The sequence below is a fragment of the Dermochelys coriacea genome, chromosome 9 (assembly GCF_009764565.3).
Source record: "Dermochelys coriacea isolate rDerCor1 chromosome 9, rDerCor1.pri.v4, whole genome shotgun sequence".
Taxonomy (NCBI): Eukaryota; Metazoa; Chordata; order Testudines; family Dermochelyidae; genus Dermochelys; species Dermochelys coriacea.
In genome coordinates, this window is record NC_050076.1 from 99,240,370 (window position 1) to 99,260,908 (window position 20,539).

General features: G+C 40.3%; 1 protein-coding gene across 1 annotated transcript in view; it reads right to left on the bottom strand.

Annotated features, from left to right (window-relative positions):
• Positions 1 to 11,084: 11,084 nt before the first annotated feature.
• LOC119861764 (transmembrane 9 superfamily member 2-like) overlaps positions 11,085 to 20,539 on the bottom strand; it is a 41,710-nt gene continuing 32,255 nt past the window's right edge. Inside the window, exon 17 of the mRNA XM_038417279.2 lies at positions 11,085 to 11,717. Coding sequence (XP_038273207.1) covers positions 11,650 to 11,717 — 68 coding nt within the window. The 3' untranslated portion in view covers positions 11,085 to 11,649. The remainder of the gene's footprint in view (positions 11,718 to 20,539) is intronic.

The window sequence follows — 20,539 nt, forward strand, 5'->3', positions numbered from 1 at the left end:
AAGATCCCCCATGCACTATTGAGGATGGAGGAGGAATGAGGTGAGTCCCTAATATGGTTAAAACAATTTTCTCTTGAAGAATTTAAAGTATATTCCTCAGTTGTGCTTCCAGGCCTGTGGAGTCCAAAGGTGAAACCCTGACTTCTCTGCAAGCAATGGCAGAACCCCCACTGACTTCCCTGGGGCCAGGATTTCACCCCAATGTTATAGTGTGGCAGCATGGACTGGTGCTCAGATTTTTGTTGGGCTCTACATAGTTTGGCTTAATCTGTGTCATTTTAATGTGTGAGGGAATGTGTTGTATTCCTCCGGAAGTGCACTGTAAAGAGAGAAATGGTGACTTCTGTAATAAATGGAACATGGCAGCATTCTGAGTACGTCTGCAGAGAGCTGCCACTGGTTCTGCTTGGAGCACCAGAATTTAGCACCACCCAAAGTTACCACCTGATTTCTTCTCCTTTCTAAAGGAGGATGAGACTATGGTTGGCGTCAGGCAAGATTAAACTGAGTTGCTCAGCTCCTGTCACAGGGTGACACGTGACCTTGGGCCAGTTTGTCCTTTCTGAAGACCTTGCCCCAGGCAATGTGTGAGCCTGGCAAGTGAAGAGCTAGTGCCTATTTACTAGTGGAAATCATAGCTAAGGATTTGGGTGGAAGGGGAAAGAGTCCTTTAGTGCAGCAGTTACAAAGAAGACAAGATAATGCAGGAAAACATAGCATTAGCTCCTGGCATCAACAGCTGGCTGGAAGTAACGACAGTCTTTCTGTTCTGTGTCTGTACAGCTCCTAGCACAGCGGGGTCCTGGTCTATGGCAAGGGAGTCCTAGGCGCTGTGATAATATAAAGAATAATAATTTGGGGGCAAAGGACAGGCCAGTGGAGCATTCTGGCAGTCTCATTTGCTCTTAGCCAGCAAGCACTTAGGCACATGTATTACTGACCCAGCCATGAGTAGTTCATTCAGAGTCAGTAGGAGCACTGACATGAGCAAGTGCTTGCAGGACTGGGGCAGATGGTATCCTTCATATAAAGAAAAAGAGTGGTCTTGGGGGCAAGGCTCCGATTAGAGACTTGGACCTCTTGAATGTAATTCAGCCACAAACTCACTAGGGAACCTCGGCCAAGTCACTTAATCTCCCAGTCTCAGTTCCTCATCTGTAAAATTGGGATAACAACACTACAACTCTATCTGTCCTGTCCATTCACACTGTAATCTCTTTGGGTCAGGGACTGCCTCTTGCTGTGTGTATGTGCAGCACCTAACACAAGACCCTGATTTCCACTGGGGTCCCTATGTGCTACTGTAACATAAAAACAATTGCTATTTTAGGAGTACCCAAGCGGTCCCACAGTTGGAAGCAGGTATCTGGGAGCTTGTCTCAATGGTCACCCACACAATCTCACAAGCGAGAACTACACAGCAGCTCTTTGACCTTCACCTGGGGATGGGCTCAGCACCCTGGCCAGGCAGACACTGGCTCCTGGACCAGGTGAGCCCCTATACACTTGTGTGAGAGGATTTAAGGGAAACATATTCCTTCCCTTCCCACCCTCCTCCTTTTAAGAAATCAAGGAACTCAACATGGGGCAGAGATTGGGGAAGTATTTGTTCAGTCATGGCCATGAAGCAACCTCACACAACCCCCTCACCCATTCAGGGTGTAGTACAATTCCATTACTCACTGTGAGATACTTCTGGCATCCATTCTCCTTCCTGCCAAGAGACAGCACCTTAGCCACGTGGGACTTACCAAGAGTAAAGCAGGGCTACATCAAGGATTCCGCCTGGCGACCCAGAATTACATACCTGCTATCCATGCAGCCCCTTTGGTCATTGCACCTGGTACCTCCTAAAACACAGGAGGAGTCATAGACACATTTATTACATTAATTATGCTTATTAGTAGGGTGACCAGACAGCAAGTGTGTCACAAGTGTGAAAAATTGGGATGGAGGTGGGGAGTAATAGGTGCCTATATAAGACAGAGCCCCAAATATTGGGACTGTCCTTATAAAATCGGGACACCTGGTCACCCTACTTACTAGCCACCCTCAGATAACACAGTTAACTCCAGTTTGCTGACCTCTTTGCTCCCAAGCCTCCTTTCTCCCAAGCAAATGTCCCCTTTGGGTTTGTAGACCAGCCAAAGCTTTCACAGTCTTGACAGTGGAGCAGCCCACTCAGCACAGAAATTCAGAACAGAGCCACGCAGACAGCAGCAGGTGGGCTTTGCTAACAATGTGCTTCTCTTTATATCTTGCGCCAGCCCAAGTCCATCGCTATCAAGGGGCAAAACTGCACATCCCAAACTACAGCCCAGGGCCCAGTGACATGCAACTTCTAGCCTCGACTTCCTGAGACCTCCCACCTGTCCAGTAGGTCAAGGATCCGGGTCTGTGAGACAAATGGGCTTTTTTGGGGTTACCCCTTCAGCAGCTACCAGCCCCCTTCTCTACTCTGCCTATGTCCATTTCCAGGATCTAGGCCTTCTCTCTAGTAGTGATTTGCCCCTGTTACAGCCAATGATAAAGTTGTGTAGGTGCAGGCCAGGCCCCTAGTGCAGACAGATAAAGTTGCTAACTGCCCAGTGAAGCTAAGTCCCATAGCAAGATAAGCTCTACAGATGTCTCTGTGCACATGGAGTGGCACCAATTGGCCTGAAAACGGGCCAAATCCCCAGTGCAGATGATACAATGGCTGCTTTCTCTAATCATGCTTAATTTTAACCCCACTGGGCTTCTGCTTCCTTGGACTAACATTAAAATCAAAATTCCCCAGCCCTTTCTGATCCTATCACTGAGATGCTCTTTTACATCCAACTTTCCTGACCGCTTCACCTGCTTCTCCTGCAAGAACTACCTTAGTTTGTCTGATCCTGGGGAAACCCTCCCTTCCCAGGATGCAATTAGCTTTTCCTGACCATTAGGCTGATTGCCAGAAGATTTAGTTAAAACTTCAAACACTTTGTTTTAAGAAACTCTAAACATCTCATCTTAAAACCTTCATGCTGATGCAGATTTCCATGGATCTTTTAGGGAAACAGCACAAAGGAGGAAAGAGGAGTCTGGATTAGACAACAGAGCCTGAGAACACATGGCCATTTCTACCATCCATTACAGAGCCTGACCCTTGGGTATGCCTTTCCAGCACCCTCCTAACCTCCCTGAAGAGAGAGACCTGACAACATACAACAGCTTCCATTTTACTTTAGTGCTGGTGCAGCAATCAGAACAACAATTGAACAGCATTCACTGCAAGATGGTGGAGAGTAGCATTAGACGCTGAAAAACAGGGCAAGCTCCATATCTTTTCAGATAGAAGCCCCGATCCTTTCATCTGATCAGCATGGGCATACACTCACATCCAGAGCCCCATTCAAGTAAATGGGGTTCTGTGAAAATCCAAGAGTCCTCCCAGTTGAATCCACATGCAGGATCAGGGCCTTATTTTGTAATAAGGGTCTTGCTTGGGGATAGCCCTTTAAAAGTTTTCAGCTACATTATCCCCATTCTCACCATGTAGTCTTGCTGCCTAGCAAGCCTCCTCTAGCAAAGGAAGGCCCCATTCATGAAAGCACGAGTAATTTTACACACAAAAATAGTCCCACTGAGCGTGTGTTGGCAGGATCAGAGACTAAAATGGATTGATATTGCTGTCATGCTTTCTGGAATGGCTCATAACCATGAGTGGCAACTTCAGGGCAGACTATCAAAAAGCAGAGCAGAAACCCCAAACTGGATGTATGTTCTATAATTATATTTTACCACCCCAGAAAGAAGTGTGAACTCCTACAACACTATAACAGTCTTACCACAGAGTCACAGACAGTCCCTTGAGCATTCCGCTCTATCTTGCCACCCAGGCAAGATGGACTATGTGATAGATGGTCACTTTATTCCCAAAATCACAACAATATTCAGGTTACCTTTCAGTCCCAAAGGACCAGTCACTTACCCAAGATCAATTGTACTCAGATGTCAAACCAAAGACAACACCTCTAGCTAATCCTGTAATAAATTAACTAAAGATTTATTAACTAAGAAATGAAAGTTATTTACAAGGTTAAAATAGGAAATGTACACACAAATGAGTTACAGTCTTAGATTTAAAAAGGTAATATAAGCTTCTATAATAAGCAACTCTGTGTCTTTTAGGGCTGACCCATGCCAAGCAGAATGGGAATCTCGTGCTTAAGTTTAGAAATCTTTGTCCCTCAGAGCCCAGATAGCATAAAGAACCCAGTTTCTCCTTGTCAGGGATTTTTATCCCCTTCACCCACAATCCAAGCTCATAGGATGAGTTCATGCATAGTGGAGGAAGTGAGGAACACAGTCAACAAGGTCTTTGTCCTTTGATGCTACACAATGCCTCATTGGCCTTCAGTGGGCCATCTTGTGTGCAGGACAAGCACTTCACCTTAATTAATGCTTCTTTTATTGTTTGGTAAGATACACAGTTGCAGAGGTTTACAATGCAAACACTCAATATAACTTTATACCATGGGCTAGCGGTTATAATTGAGATCAATACATGCAGCATCCTATATTATTCATAAGGTCTAGACCCCAAACACAGCCTTACAACTCTAATATTTACCTTAACAATACGAACACACAGGTCAGCCAGATTGTTTTCCAGGCCAGCCTGGGGCCTTGGCATGAGTTGCACCTGGTCTGCCAGCCTCACAATTGGGGATAGATATAACTAACTCGTGGAATTCATTCCACCATTTTGTACTGAGACTCTTAAGTGAAATTCTGAAAAGGATTAGACATGTTTACAAAGAAGAAGAGCCTCGGCAGTTATAATAGCTAGAGGAATCTTTTCCATCGATATCAAGCCTTGTGGTTAAAGGCAAAAGATGAACCATGGGGCCAAGGAAACGTCTCTCCATGACATAGTCTTGGAAAATTAGGTGAATTTTAGGTGTTTCTAAATTCCTCCTATTGTTGAGGGAAAAGGATGGGCTTGTTATCAAGGCCCTGGACTAGTACTCAGGGGAACTGAGTTCTATTGCTGCCACTGACATCCTGGGTGACCCTGTAAAAATCACTTAATATCTCTGGGCCTCAGTTCCCCATCTGTAAATTAGGGATAAAAGCACTGCCCTACTCACAGGGGAGCTGTAAAGACAAATCTATTAACAAATATGAGTACTCAGATACTACAGCGATGAGCACCATAAGAAAGCCTATACATAAGCATACATCATTGACCATAGTCAAGGTTAAAGGACTAAATGGATTTTAGGGCTTGTCTACTTGAAATGCTACAACTGCAGCTGCACCACTGTAGCGCTTCAGTGTAGACACTGTCTATGCCGACAGTAGGGGTTCTCCCATTGGCATAGATAATCCACTTCTCCAAGAGGTGGTAGCCAAGTCGACAGAAGAATTCTTCATCGACCTAGTGCTGTCTACAGCAAGGTTTAGGTCAACTTACCTATGTCACTCAGGGATGTGGATTTTTCACATCCCTCAATGAGTTAGTGGGGTTGCCCTAACTTTTTAGTGTAGATCAGTCCTTAGTCCATTCCAGGATGGTAACCCCTATGAAAGGGATTATCTTTCAGAGCCTGTCACTGCTTTTCCTTAATTACTGGCCAGAAGGGTTGCTGTAATATATGAAACATTCTTCTCCATAGAAGCTAAGTTTGTTGCTTACAATTGCCCCTACTCTATTTCAGTTTTAGCTGAGCAAATTGAATGGCACCTCAGCATGGTACCTCAGTATTATAGTTGCATTTCTTTTCTAGTAAATTATTTTAAAAGTAAATTTTCTCTAATTCTTTCTCTGCAATTGTAATCAAAGCCAATCTGGTAACCTGTTATCCTCTTGTAAGAGCATTTTTATGTGCCAGTAACACTAACATTTTTGACCATCTAAACCAGTAAACTACCAGGCTGGTTACATTAGTGGAATTTTCTGTAATTTCACTGTAGTTTTTACCCTGGGAACAGTTACAGTGAGAGTTTTGACTGTGTGTGTTTCTTTTCCATCACTGGTAGCTAAAGAGAGAGATAAATATGCCTTAGAGGTAAAAATATAATCCCTGTACTAAAGCATAGTCCAAAGCATTTTTGCTACAGCTTTAAAGTTTTTCGATATATTATGATTCCTGTCCACAAACAGCACAGGAGGGAAACTAAAGAAATATAGGAGACATGCGTACATTTGATTAATCTGACTTTTTATGGTAAACAAAGCAACTCAAGGGGCCCATTCTCTTTGCTACTGTAATAAATCTCTGCGTTTATACTGTTTTATGATGTCAAACATCTAAGAGTTGTTCCTTCACTTGAAAATAGAATATAAATTACCTTTGGTAAACTCTGCAGATGCTAATGTTATCTAGAAAATCCTGGGGCTAATAACTTCATGGAAGGTCTAAGGGCTTCCCACTTTGTATGAGCAAAGCTAATGAGAGTACATAGAGTAAGCATCTTAGAATCTCTTTCTTAGATTAGAAAGATAAAATACCATACTGTGAACTCAGTAACTCTGGATAGTAAAATAGTAGGGCTCAGAACTGAGTTTTCAGGTACAGGTTTGTACTGTCTCAACAAAACAAAGGCCTGATCTGAAGACCACTGAAGTCAAAGATATCCAGCATCGAATTAATGGAGACACATGAAGGAGAATCCACCGTGTCCCAAGGTAAGTTATCCCAATAGTTGATTACCTTCACTGTTAAAAAAGCTCCTGGCACCCAAGCCTGCCTGCACAGGCCTCCATTAGGCAGCACGAGATCTGTCTCCTGCTGCCAGCGTGCCCAGTAATGGCACCAAGCCCCTGCTTGGCCCAGGCACACTGCTCCGCCTGGCTAGGCTCGCCCTGCTCAGCAATGCAGCATTCTGCTGGTTTTCTGGTACAAGCCCCAGCTGTTGCAGGTGACCAACCGCTTCATCCTCAAACTGCTGGCAGCCAAGCTACTGCAGTGTGTGCTGGTGATACCCTGACAGGTGGCAAGCTTGCTGCCTGAGCTCTGGTCCCTGCACCTGTGCACAACCCTGGTGGCCCTCCTGACCTCTTTTCCTTCCCTGGGGCCAAAACCATTGCCATGGTGTCAGCAGATCAATACCTGGTAGGGTTGCCAACCCTGGGGGATTATCCTGGTGTCTCCAGGAATTAAAAGATTAATCTTTAATTAAAAATGTCATGTGATGAAACCTCCAGGAATACATCCAACCAAAATAGGCAATACTACTACCTGGCCATCATCCACCCACTCTCCTACACAGCCAGGATGACCCCCAGCAGAAGCAGTGCCCTCATCCTGCTAACTTGGCTGCTTGGCATCAGCCATCTTCAACTGGCGCAACTCCCTGTGCAACATGGAGTGGACCTCCAGTGCCTCCTATATGGCTCTCAGTATCTCCCCCTCCTTCCTCAGCCCAGTGGTCATCATGCTGGGTTGCTATGGGATGGTGCTCCGGGAATCCCATCAGCAGAACATGCTGATGACCCAGGGTCTGCATCCCTCCCCAGGACCAGCCACCAGCAAGCCAGCCCTCACCACTGCAAGGCCACCAGGGTGATCTTCATGATCATGGCCTTGCACCTGCTGTGCATGCTGCCCTCCAGCCAGCTGCATGTGGCCAGTGCTGGTGGCTTAACTCAGGGGTGCTTCTCCCGTTCCTCTAACTGTGCTGCCTTTACCCCTACATCTATGGCTATATATACACACAAGAGCATCTTCAAGGAGGTGGAATCAGACCCACATGTTCAGATCATCCAGTAAAAAGAGTGAAGATGAAACCACTTATGCTATTCTACCACAGCCCATTCTGTACCTGTTAAGTTTAAAAAACAGGATTTAAGCCTTTTCTGGGCTGAGTCGATCACTTTGCATCCAGTCTAAATTAATGCAAATACTTGAGTCTTTTTTTAAGAGATGAAGTAAAGCCAAAAAGGGTATTTGCACTCCTCATTGAGCACAAAAGCTGCCACAGAATTCTTTCCAAAGAGCAGTTATGTTTTAAAAAAAACAAAACACACACACACACCCTTAGAAATATCAGACCTTGATTGCCCTGATTTTAAATGAGGACGACCTTCTAAAAGATGACAAGGATAGTTTGAGTTCAGAGTCATACTCAAGTTGTCCATTAAAAGCAGGGGGGGTGTAGGTGTTATTTGGTAATACCCAATTTTTAGAACTGTATTAATTCCCATCTTGACTCCAGATCCTTTCCTCCCCATTGACGGAGGAGACAGCGCCATCTCATGTTTCAGTTTATTGTAATACCACTGTCCTAATACAACAAGTCTGTCAGCAAAATGTCCACAGATTGGGAGGCAAAACAACGTATTTCTACCTTGGAAATTTTAAAGGAGAATTGAAACTGTCCTTTGGAGCCATATTGATTTTATCACATTTATTAGACTGTTTAATTAATAAAAATTCTAATGAATCTGGCTGCTATGTACATGCTAAAAGTCCTTGTGAAGGTTTTTATAAAAGGAGATAATCGTATTTTAGAGTTACCTATTTTAAAACTTTGGAACCTGGGCCCTGTGTCACTTGGGAGTTTTGTAGAGCCCGTGCTCACCCCAGTTCCTATTTTTAAAATTTCTTGCTGGTTAAGCAAAGCCAATATCTTAAACTAAAACTTTATTTTACACAATGCCCACTTACAGAAATTAAGTTATAATCTGGCAACCAAATCCTGCTGGGACATTGTGCCAGTTTTAACCCCAAATTCCGTAAGATGCAGAAGCGATTTCAGCTGACATTTCCCGTAAATGTAAATAAAAGTGATTTTTATAGTTCAATGAAACTCTTGAAGTATGAAGTTTATAATAGGAAATGCCTTTTGTTGAATGGCATCAGTTTCAACATGAGGATGAATACATTTAACACCACTGGCTAGTGTTTCTGGACGTACACAGGGCCTGATTTCAGATCCCTAGTTGGAGTCATTGGGAGCTCCAAGAGCTCAGCAACACTGAAAAATCAGACCCCCTAACTCTTAAGTGGCCACATCACAAGTAAGATCACACATGAAGTGCACAAAAAGATGTGCTAACTGCTTAGCAAAGCAATAGTATTTTATAGCAAGTTTCCCCTGATACACTACTCTTAAGTACTTGATTGCTTATTTGTAAAGTGTTCCCATTATGAGTGTTAACTGGGTATAGAGAATGGGTGGATTGTTATGGAGGAAAAATTATAAAGTTGTTTAATTTCGCCCCCCTAAAATGCGTGCAATAAATTTATTCCACTTGTCTCCATATTCTGCAAGTTTCTGATTAGGGGCCATTCCAGCATCATTTTGAAAAACAAATTTGGTGGATGGGGGCGGGGGGAAGAACTGTACAATGGTATTATGGAGCCAGAGCTGCTTATAAACTCTGTGAGACTGTTACACCCATGTTCCTCTCTGGACCTGAAAAAAATTATAAACTCTGCAGAAACAGAGAATCAGCTGAACTAAAACTGAAGACCTTTGGACTTCTGCAGGAACAGGGTTACTACAGGGCAGAATATCAGCCAAAGAGGAGCTCCTGACAAAGTTATATGTACCTCCAGTTTATCTTTACCTGGCTAGAAGATGGGCTTTCTGTACTGAATTTTGCTATCCCATGCTCATGCTGGCTAACATATACTCCGACACAACTCTGCTCTGCTTGATCAACTGTCAATTTTATTTTAAAACTAATTTTTGCACTCAGATACATTTGCCAACTCCTCTGCAAGTCTCAGGAAATAGAAGTTTAATTCATGCCGTTCTCAAACTTTTTAAAAATGAAAAACTTTAGACATTGTAGAGTTGTTTTCTTTTAAGGAAACTCCTGACAAGACTATGACACAGCTAAGTTTATAAATAGAAAACTAGTTCATTAAATATTAGAATACAGTTTAAAAAGTATTAAAATCCAGAGCAACCCTTTTAAGGGTTCCATCAGACTTAATCATACCTGATTTCATTAGGTCTTTCATTACCATTGGCCACAAGGCATTGTTGGTCATTCACCTATGGAATCTGGCAGGAATGAAGAGAATGGGCCTTCAATGGATTTGTTTCTTTGAGAGGTCTCAACCTAACCATGGGCAACTGCTTGTCACGCCTGATGGACCTCGCATGCGGAGGTGTTCAGGGTTCCATCAGTGACCCTCGTTCACTATTGACACATGAATCCACAAGGGGAAAGAGGTCTTGGACTGCAATGTCATCAGCATGCCTATGATCCTCAACTTTATATTTATTTTTTGTCATAGTCCCATTATGCTCCTAGTGGCCGACAAGCAATGGGGGATCTGTATGAAAGCAAGCTGGCTGTGATTCCAACCTAGATAAAATGGAAGTAGTGGAACATAGGAATTGCCATACTGAATCAAATCCAATGTCCATCTAGTTGAGTACCCTGTCTCCCAGGTGTTTCAGAGCATGAGACACTGCAGTAGGCATGAGGGATAATCTGTCTCACACATCAGTCTCATCCTGGTCACTAATAGTTGGATGTCTGCTTAAGCCTTGAATCACAAGGTTTAATATCCCTTCCAAAATTTGTTAATGGTAACAACTCTCGATATTCTTGATAACCACGTAAAAATCCAATCACATTATACAGGAGGTCACACACTGAATGATCTGGTGATCCCTTCTGGCCTTAAACTCGGATTATGACATTTTGAATCTTGTTAAATTCTTGGCCTCAACAGCTTCCTCTGACAACGAGCTCATTTGATCATACATTGTGTGGAAAAAAAAGATTTCCTTTAAATTTCACTCAACATCCCCTTGTTCTTCAAGTGTGACCAGCATGAACGTAACAGAGCTTGTCTCTGCAATGATTTCCTGTTCACTTCCAGATACAATCAGAGGTGTTGGTAATCCCCTTTAAAGCCCTGGAGTGGATCTGCTTAGAAGAGAGAATGCCTCTCATCCTATAATCCAAAGCAGCAGTTAGGCTCCACTTGGCTATTGTTCCCTATGTTTGAACACTCCATAACTAGCAGTACAGCCCAGAAATAAGGGTTTGTGCCTTTGGGAATCATTTCTTTGCAGCTCATTTGACAAAGTAAATGAATGAAACTTAAGAGTGGTGACATACTTGACAAGAAAATGGACAAGTCAGCCAGAGTTGTGCAGCTTTATTTGAAGAAAAACAGTGTCGATATCCTTAACAAAATTCTACATTACACTAAAGGCATGTTCCTTTGTACGATGATAAACAAGCTGTAAAGAAGGTGCACAATACTATGTACAATCAGTTTTAAGTTAAAAAAAGTTTCACATTTTTACATAGTATTTACTGGACAGTCCTATGCTTTGATGGTATAATTGGTAAAAGTAAAAAGAAAAGCAACAAAAAAATCACAAGAAATCTCAGCTAGAAAACTATATAATGCACTATTTTTGTAAAAAAAGAAACTGTTTTCATTGCATCATTCATTTGTCTTAAATCAAACTTTGTATACTGTATTTTTTAAAAATGATTAGAATGGATTAACATTTTCAGGGTCAGTATGACTGGTGTAAATGTTTTCCAATGCTGCTATTCCCTCCATAAAACCTTTATTTTGTGCCATAGACTGAGATTCAGCTTTTACATCTTAAAATAATTATGCAGTAGGTTTCTCAATACATGGTAAAAATATATCACAGCAAGGGAGATATGTTCCAAAGACACTTTGAAATTCTTCAGTCCACTTTCACAACACTGTAAATCTTACTAACAAACCAGAAGCAGGCAAAAAATCCAATCGTCCCTAAAACAAGAAGAGGGTTAAAATAGTTAGTTAACCTTCCGTACAGGCTTCTGAAGCAAGTCTAGTAACAGACAATTCCCAGCAGGACAGAATCTCTCATTATCCTCCAGTTACCTATCTAGAAATAAAAGTGCACTTTTTAATTTTAACAATGCACAACCTGGGGCTACTAAATTATCAATTTCAAAGCTAATAAAGACTTACGATTTTCTTGCAAGATGTGCCTGTAACCCATTGAACATGGTTACACAAATCTGTCATTAGCAGCCATATAGATACTCCATCAATTAGTAGTTAATTTCCTCAACTGTATGAAACATTTACAATGTATACATATGCAAAGCTCTGTCTTTAGGTCATACACTACTGCAAGGCCTTGTGATCTAGTGAACTGCTCATTGACTGGGAGTCAAGAGACATGGATTCTATTCCTGGCTCTGCCACCGATTATGTGATCCCAGATAAGTCACTTCAACTCTATTTTTCCTTTACTTAGACTACCTATTAAGGACAGAAACTGTCTTACCATGCGAGTCCATTGTACTATGGCTGATCTTGATTGGGGCCTCTAGACACAACCATGGTACAAATAAACATTCCCACTGGAGTGTGGGCCAGCCTACCACCGAAAATGGTAGTCCAACAAAATTTTCAAAATCCACCCTTCTGTGGAAGGGGAATTCACATGAGTGAGCTGTCCACCTCCCTGTCAAGCTACACAAATGAAGACTGGAATTATGGTGTGAATTTCTAAGTGAAGGTAATTAGCCACTGGAACAAATTTATGAAGGGCTACAGTGTACAATTTGGCAATTTTAAAATCAAGACTGGATGTTTTCCTTAAAAAAATGTGCTCCAAGAATTGTTTTGGGGGAAATTCTCTGGCCTGTGTTATTCTGGAGGTCAGACTACATGATCATAGTGGTCCCTTCTGCTCTATAAGCAAGGGTTGAGTAGCCTGCAGAAGTTACTGAAGATTTAAGACAGGAGTAACCATTGCATGGCAAGAAGGTGGAGAACAACATAGGGCAGACGAAGAGACGGGCCCAGGGCCAGAGTATTTTCTGTTTTTACTGTAAAGAGCAAAGTTGAGGCTGCCTCACCCACTATCACTGTGATGGGGTGACTGGAAAGGAGGGAAGACTATGCTTCCTTTTCAGTTACTGGGGACATGTACAATGTGTCCCAAATATCCTCCCCGTTAACTCAACTGAGATTCAGGGGTAAGTGCGTTTCTCTCAAACTCCTGCACCAATTTCAAAGGTAAACTTTATGAAACAAGTAAGTTGTCCATCTAACCACCTTGCATTCAAGGAGATTCAATATTAAATCTCAAAACCTCTCCAGGAAATAGCTATTACTATAAGCACTTTGCACATTGGTTAACTGAGGCACAGACGTTAAACTAGATGTCACGATTAACACCCTCCCAATGGTAGGAAAAAACAGTGTTAGCTAAACAAGTTTTTAAAAAGAAAGCGACATGCAACACTCCTATAAAGATTCACTGCACCCTTAGGAGACATAACCAATTCACTCCATCAGAGGCTTTTTATAAACATAATTATTGAAAACAGAACATGTTCAATATCCGCTCTACAATCTTATTTATTCACCATCACAGGCACAACCACTGGAAGGAAGTGTCAGGGTCTTTATTAGATTATTTTTACCTTTTACATATTTATTGAATTAGCTTCTCTTTCTACCCACCTAGCTACTTGCTGACCAGACTTTCACAAGTGATAAATGAGGAGCCTTTCTTCAGATGCTTCCTATTATGTACCTCCTAGTTCCTGTGATACTTCATTTTGCCACAAACATTTCTCATAAAGGGCTTTTTGACAGCCTACTATTAGGTGCTTTAGATTACCTTTTTCCTCCAAATCTTCAGTTATCATAGTCCAAAACAGTGGGGGTTGGCAGATTTACCATGCTTGATAGGAAATCATACACCAACCACAAAAGGAAACTTAATTCCTCTGTGGGCTTGACATCACCAAGTCTTTCTAGTTTATATGATTCTCCAACTCCTTCCCATTGTGTCCAATACTCCTGTATCTGCATTGTTACAACCTCTCCTCCCAAGCTCATAGTTTCTTCCTTTTAGTGTTTGTTTCTCCTTATCCCACCTTCTTGTTATGTTTATAACATAACCTGCTTTAAGCCTTCTTCTGTCTCAAAGCAACTACTTACTGAAGTGCTATGTTTTTCCTGCATGTTTAACAGATTAGGTATATTAAAAATCAATCAGCTTTCCTGTAACAGAAATTCAATATTTTACAGCACTAAAATTTTAGCACAAGAATAAGATTTTCCCATTGCACAGTTCTATGAACATGCGATTGCAAGTATATACAAGCTTACTATAGAAATATACTCTATATAAACACACCCATCCACTGACCCTTGTTACTCTGGACCTTCCCTACGCACCACTCTTCCCTCAAAGGAGGACTTCATTCAAAATACAAAATTCCCAAAGCCATTCCCAGTGAAACAAGGACTATTTAATCTATAATCAGGTTTCTCAAGTACACCAATAGAATCACTTGCCAACTTCCCTCCCCAAATTCTGCTCAACAAATCAAAGAGAAAATATTCTTTCTTGGAGATTTTGCCAATTTAGATAGTAGAAGACTAGTAGATTTACGGATATTAGCAGCTAAATCTGAGATGTATGCTAGCAAATGCATAAAATGGAGGCAAGTGTCAAATACCACCTGTCACCCTGAACTGAAAGAGGCACACAGATGTAGCTCGGAGACAGAAAACTGCTAGACACCTAATTTGGATTTTGTCCAGTAGCCTATATAATTACTTTCATCACCAGTACACAAAATCTCCCCTACCAATATTATAATGGCACATCTGTAGTTAAGAGTTCAGTCACCGTTTCCATTATGAACCCCAGCATGCACTGTAATTCCTCCAACCAAACAAAAATTTCTTAAGGATTTAGATGTGGTTGGTTGTATTGACAAGAGACTTCAAAGGGGATTTAAGTCTATGGATACCATTATTTGAATCATAAATAGCCTCTAGTTGATAGCTATCAAGTCTACTTCAACTCAAAGATCAAAATAGTTTGAGAGGAGCTACCATGGTCCATATTTCAAAAATCTACCTTTAAGCATCCTTAATTGCAGATTTATGATGAGTGAACTATAGCAAATCAGTCGAAAACTTCAGTGAAGAAATCTTTTAAATATTCCCCAGGGTTTTTTAAACCTATAGGTTAAACATTTATCTGACACACTAACAGCTCCTGTGGCTGAGTTCAGTACATTGCTTGTTTTCAGTAGTTTGATATTACACAGAGTCAACATTAGCTGACAGATGGATTAAATTAATTGTTCACAAGTAACCTGTATGTTTGCAGAGCTCCTATAACTCACTTAAAATCCTCTCATAAAAGCTGCCCACTTCTTCCAGGTTCCAACAACAAGACTACTTCTGGGGAAGGGAGTATTTCTTCCCCAACCTGGTTCACAGCTTTATCGCTATCTGAAAGGCTGTCACTTGACTTTTCTGTTCTGCTTGTAAAGTCATTTATTTTCTATTGCCTTTGCAAACTTTTTAAATAAACTAACATATTTCACTTCAACTCTGTATTGTGAAAGCCACTGCACTAAGTTGCTGTGTATGAATGACTGAATGAGCAGAATGGGCCCAATTCTTCCCTGTCTGGCACCTGATGTAGTAATTTACAGAAGTGATAAATGGGTTTAAAATGTTTGATTAGGATGGTGTCCTACATAAGCAATTCTAGGATATTGGCACTGACCACCTAGTTAAGTGTAAAATACAAACCAAGTAATACCTTGGTGAGGTGAATACAACTGAAGGAATCAGTTATTTTAAAGGCTATTTTAAAGGCTGCAGCTTTAGCTATATCATTTACTTCAATATGATGGACAAAGAAGGCTGAGATTTTCAGAGGCTCCCAAAGGAGATAGGTGCCTGACTGCCATTGTTCGAAATGTTATCAGCTAGCATGGCACACTGGTGAGACACTGATGCCAGACAAGTCAAGGCTGGTATTTTCAGATTCTCTTTCCTCTGAGCACCTCTCTCATGAAAGCCAGTCTTGAAATACAAGCACACAGCTGATAGCAGTTTCTCTCAACTGAAATCTTGCCTCTATTGCCATCCTTTGTTGCTTTATTTAAAATATCATTCCAGTAATATCTGAACCAGCTTGTTAAACAGGACACCCTTTCCTGCAGAGGAGACCCACTATTAGATTTCTAATTTAGTATACATGCCTGGTATCAACTTTAGTAAGTTTACAACATGATGCCCAATTCAAAAAACACATTTATGTTTACCAAAAAACCAAAAGGTTATTTGTTCAAAAATGGTCTAATTTGTTACCATTCAAAGCTACGTCAGTTTCTTTCACAAAGCATGGTCAAAAGCAAAATCAGAATTTTCTGAAAGAATCTGTACAGAGTCTACTGATTCAAGTTACAAATTCATGTGACTGGCTATTTAGTTGTCGAAATGCAAGAACGCTTTCAATCCCAAATGAAATATCAGATGGAACACAGAACAGGAAAACCCACAAACTCTTTTCACTGTAAGCAAGTTCTACTCACTGTGGATGTTAACCTGTTTATTCCAGTAAAAATTACTGATTTAAACAGGAAAGATAATACTTTGTTCCTGAAGAATTTCTGTTAGCACTACACTTTTATTCCACAATCTACCTTTTTGATAGGGGTAAGAGCTTTGATATACACCTCTCTTTGCCCCATTCTATTGTGAAAGAGCTCAACCGCAACAAACTCCTCTGATATCCCTAAAAGGCCTTGATTTGTTCTAGAATCAAGTGTTATGAGTGCACCTTTTTATTATTTTTTATTTTAGTTTAAGTAATCCCAAGCAGCCTACAAATTTACAAAAATATGAATGTGGATTAGGGCAGACATGTATTTAAGGAATTACTTTTTTTTTTTGGTAGAACTATCTTCAAAGGGATGTCCTTCACAATTACTTTAAGACTCTAACTTTCGTAGATAAGCCCTTAGAGCTCATCCATAGAAATGAAAGCATCAGCTCACTGCAAACCATTATGTATCTTCTCTCTAATTCTCCAGAAGTGTAAATGTATGGCAATTATTTAAAATTCATGAAACTGATAGTCAAGATGTTACTGAATGTCTGAAGTAACTTTCCTACTCCAAGAGGCAAAATATGACCAATACATCTGAAAACAGCTGACAAATTCAGCTCTTTTTATCTTTTGTCCTCAGCTTTCTATATTGTTGAATTCTCTCCTCAGTAATGCATAATAGCACTTAGCAACAGTTTTCTTCCCGTGTATACAGAATGTTTGCTAATGGTATTCTTTTAACTGGCTAACAAATTTATTAGTAAACTATTTCTTTTTAAATTTCACTTCAATATTAAAAACACACTTACTGCACCAAGTAAACCCAAAACACTTCAAAGCAGACTGCCCTGTTCTACTAGGCTCTTCTAGCTTTATTGTTTAATGAAAACAAAAACATTCAGAGCACGAACAAAATGTAATAAAGCAAATAGAGGAGCTCTCTGCACTTGGCCGATACTTATGTACCTTAAAAGCTCTTTGTATCATACTAGTTTCAATCACTGCACAGTAGTGGGTGCTTCAGAATCTCAGATTCTAAACACAGTCTATCCAGAAGATCAAAACTCAATTTTGAACATGGCATTAACTCACAATTGAAAGTGATGTTCAAAAATAGGTGACTGTAAAGCAACATGCTTTGACTAAACGCAACCATTTTTTACCCCCAAGCATAAAATTCATGTAATCATAACTATCACCATTCACATATACTTACTATATATTCTCTGCAATTTGTATGTTAAAATAGTATCTGTTTGGATGTATACAAAAATCGTTCGATTTGGCCAGCTTGATTATATTTGGCCAGTCATTGTTTTAAATATTCACAAGTATTTGTTCAGCTTCAGCATTCAGCTCCTACTTGGCTATTCACTGTAGTCTCTTTTGTGGAGGCCACAACCATGTTGCCATGCACGAGCTGTTAATGAGGAATTTTATATTGGATTTCAGGTACTGTGATGGAGAAATGTTTAAAAAAAGTAAAAAAAATCCTACTGCTAACATAACTGGAATAGTTATGCACAGTAGTACATCTACTCATATGAGCAATTCATTAACTCACATCAGTAACTTTACGCACATTTAGAAGCGTTGGCAGGATTGGGCCCTTATTTAGGTTTAATTTACAAAGTGGGTGCTACTAAGGAAAAGTCATGATAAACCAAACAAAACTCCTCTAACCTTCCTTGGATTGTGTAGGTTCAGTAGTTTACTATCCACCCAAAGCACAGATTGTTAAATTATCAGAGAGAGGATAAAATTCAAAAACAGATTTTTAGTTTATCATCAAGGACTCAAACTCTGAATTGCTCACAAATTTAAAAATACAAGCCATTTTTAACTTACAAAGTATAGAATTTGGAAAAACAGTCACTTTCTAAAGTAATGTGATTCCATACCGACTTTTGTCATGAAATGGTTCTAGAAAGCAGTACTACTATTAATGTGGTTCTATAAAAGTTAACACGTGAAAATAACAATTACATATTATTGTAGTTTTTCAAGCCTCATTAGCCTTCCCATTAAGGACTCCAGGATCAACACATCTGAAGCTCTTAATACCATTTCAGCAGCTGCCATGACATATGTGAAAAGGATATTTTTAATTCTACCAATTTACATCTTGTAAGTTGAAATTGAAATTGGCAATGTAGCAACTAACCTATGCTAAAAGCCAGACACATATTAACATATTGCTTTAGTTTAAAAATAATTAAAACATTTTTAACTATAGATTTCTTTTTTTGTAAAGTACAGTAGACATTTGGAGCTTATCTGTTTTGCCAGAATTTAAGCAGAGGTTTAACCTACAACATGCCACAGTCCATGTTTGCTTTCTAATAATTTAAAATGGGAAGAATTAAATCCTTCTCAGTTTTCACTTTTAAGAGACTCAAAACTGCAAAGGATACAACCCACAGCCTCTCCCCACAAAAAGGGGAGGAGAGACAGACTTCAGCAGGGTGTAAATAATGAGAAGGAAAAAACATAGCAAATACATTGCAGCTAACATCATTAAACTTACACAAAAAGAAAAGGAGTACTTGTGGCACCTTAGAGACTAAGAAATTTGAGCATAAGTTTTCATGAGCTACAGCTCACTTCATCGAATGCTTGGTGCATCCAATGAAGTGAGCTATAGCTCACGAAAGCTTATGCGCAAATAAATGTTAGTGTCTAAGGTGCCACAAGTATTCCTTTTCTTTTTGCGAATACAGACTGACTAACACGACTGCTACTCTGAAACCTGTCATAACTTACATAGGGTATTTGCTCACTTTACTCAGAAATGCATGCACTAATACTCCCTCCTAATTCTAACATGCACAGTGCTGTTTTGTTACCACAGATGGTTATTCAACCAGTTTCAGACATAAAAAAGATCAGGCTCTCTTCCCCTCTCAGCTGCAGGGCTTAAATAGTAAGGGGGGGAAAAAAAACCCAACAACTTTTACAGCGTCCAGGAAAATACAGAAGAAAAACTGCCTAGAAACAGCTGCGTGAGATTTGGCCATATATACCTAGTCCTACCTCAGTGCAAACGACTGGACTAAATGACCTATCAAGCTCCCTTCCACTCCTACATTTCTAGGATTCTAGATCTATGTTAAGCAAATATAAATATTTGCAATGGTTTTCAATAAGCAGGTACAAGACTTTTTGAGGTAGCAATGAGTTATCTGTCAGTGTCTTGTAGCTCGTCAATAACAGGATACTACAAATTAACATCACTAGTCACAGTTTAAAATAACCCTCTATATACAGAGGGCATTTTCCCTATAATTCTATCACTCTTGTGCTTTGGGATTCAAAGTGAAATGCCACTTATAAGGTAGGACTGTGTGAACTCTACATCTTGCAGCACCAAGGTAATGAAAAATTATTAGAAAGATGTGATCCTGAGCATGAAAAGCATTGCACCTAGTTTTTTTAACCTGTTTGCACAAGAGCCTTTCCTCTTCGGTATGAAGCTTTCTGGGCCAAATTTTCATGTCAAGCCCCAAAATTACATTTGACACCACTTGCTTATGAATGTTAGGGTAATTCTGTAGTAGATGCCCAGTTTGCATGAGTAATTCAGAGTCCACATTTCAAAATATGGCTCTCTGTTTGGAACTCTACGGCGTGTGAAGTTTTATTCCCCTGAATACTCCTGTTGTTAAAATAGTGGCAATTTCTACCTGCCATCTCATTCTTCATTCATAGCCATTTGCCTTTTTACCACTTTTCTTCAAGTTTCTACAGAATAAAATTACAGAGGTCTTAATCATTGATCCAAGTGTGGCAGCAGATCCAAATTTAGCAAGCAAAAGTTCCTTCTCTCCAACAGCATTTGAAGTTATCCCACTAAGTTGCCAGGCACCAAATCCACTTCTTTCCACAACTAGTATATGGCAAGTAACAAATTGGAACGGGCTCAGACTAACAATCTCAGCAAGTCTAGTGACCACAGAGAAGGGGTGCAGGGCAGCAACAGAGAAGAGACTGAGGTTGGTGGTATAAATAACCCTGAGCGCATCCAAAATACTTATATTTTTTTAATTGTGTTCTGAATGTAAATGAGGATCTTCCAAGAAGAGATGGGGAATCTAAGAAAGTCCTACAGAAGTCCTATCACTTGCTCCCAAGACTTAGATCAACTTACAGATTTAGTGTAGACCAGCTCTTAGTAAACTGTCCAAGGTTACAAAGGAAGTCTGTA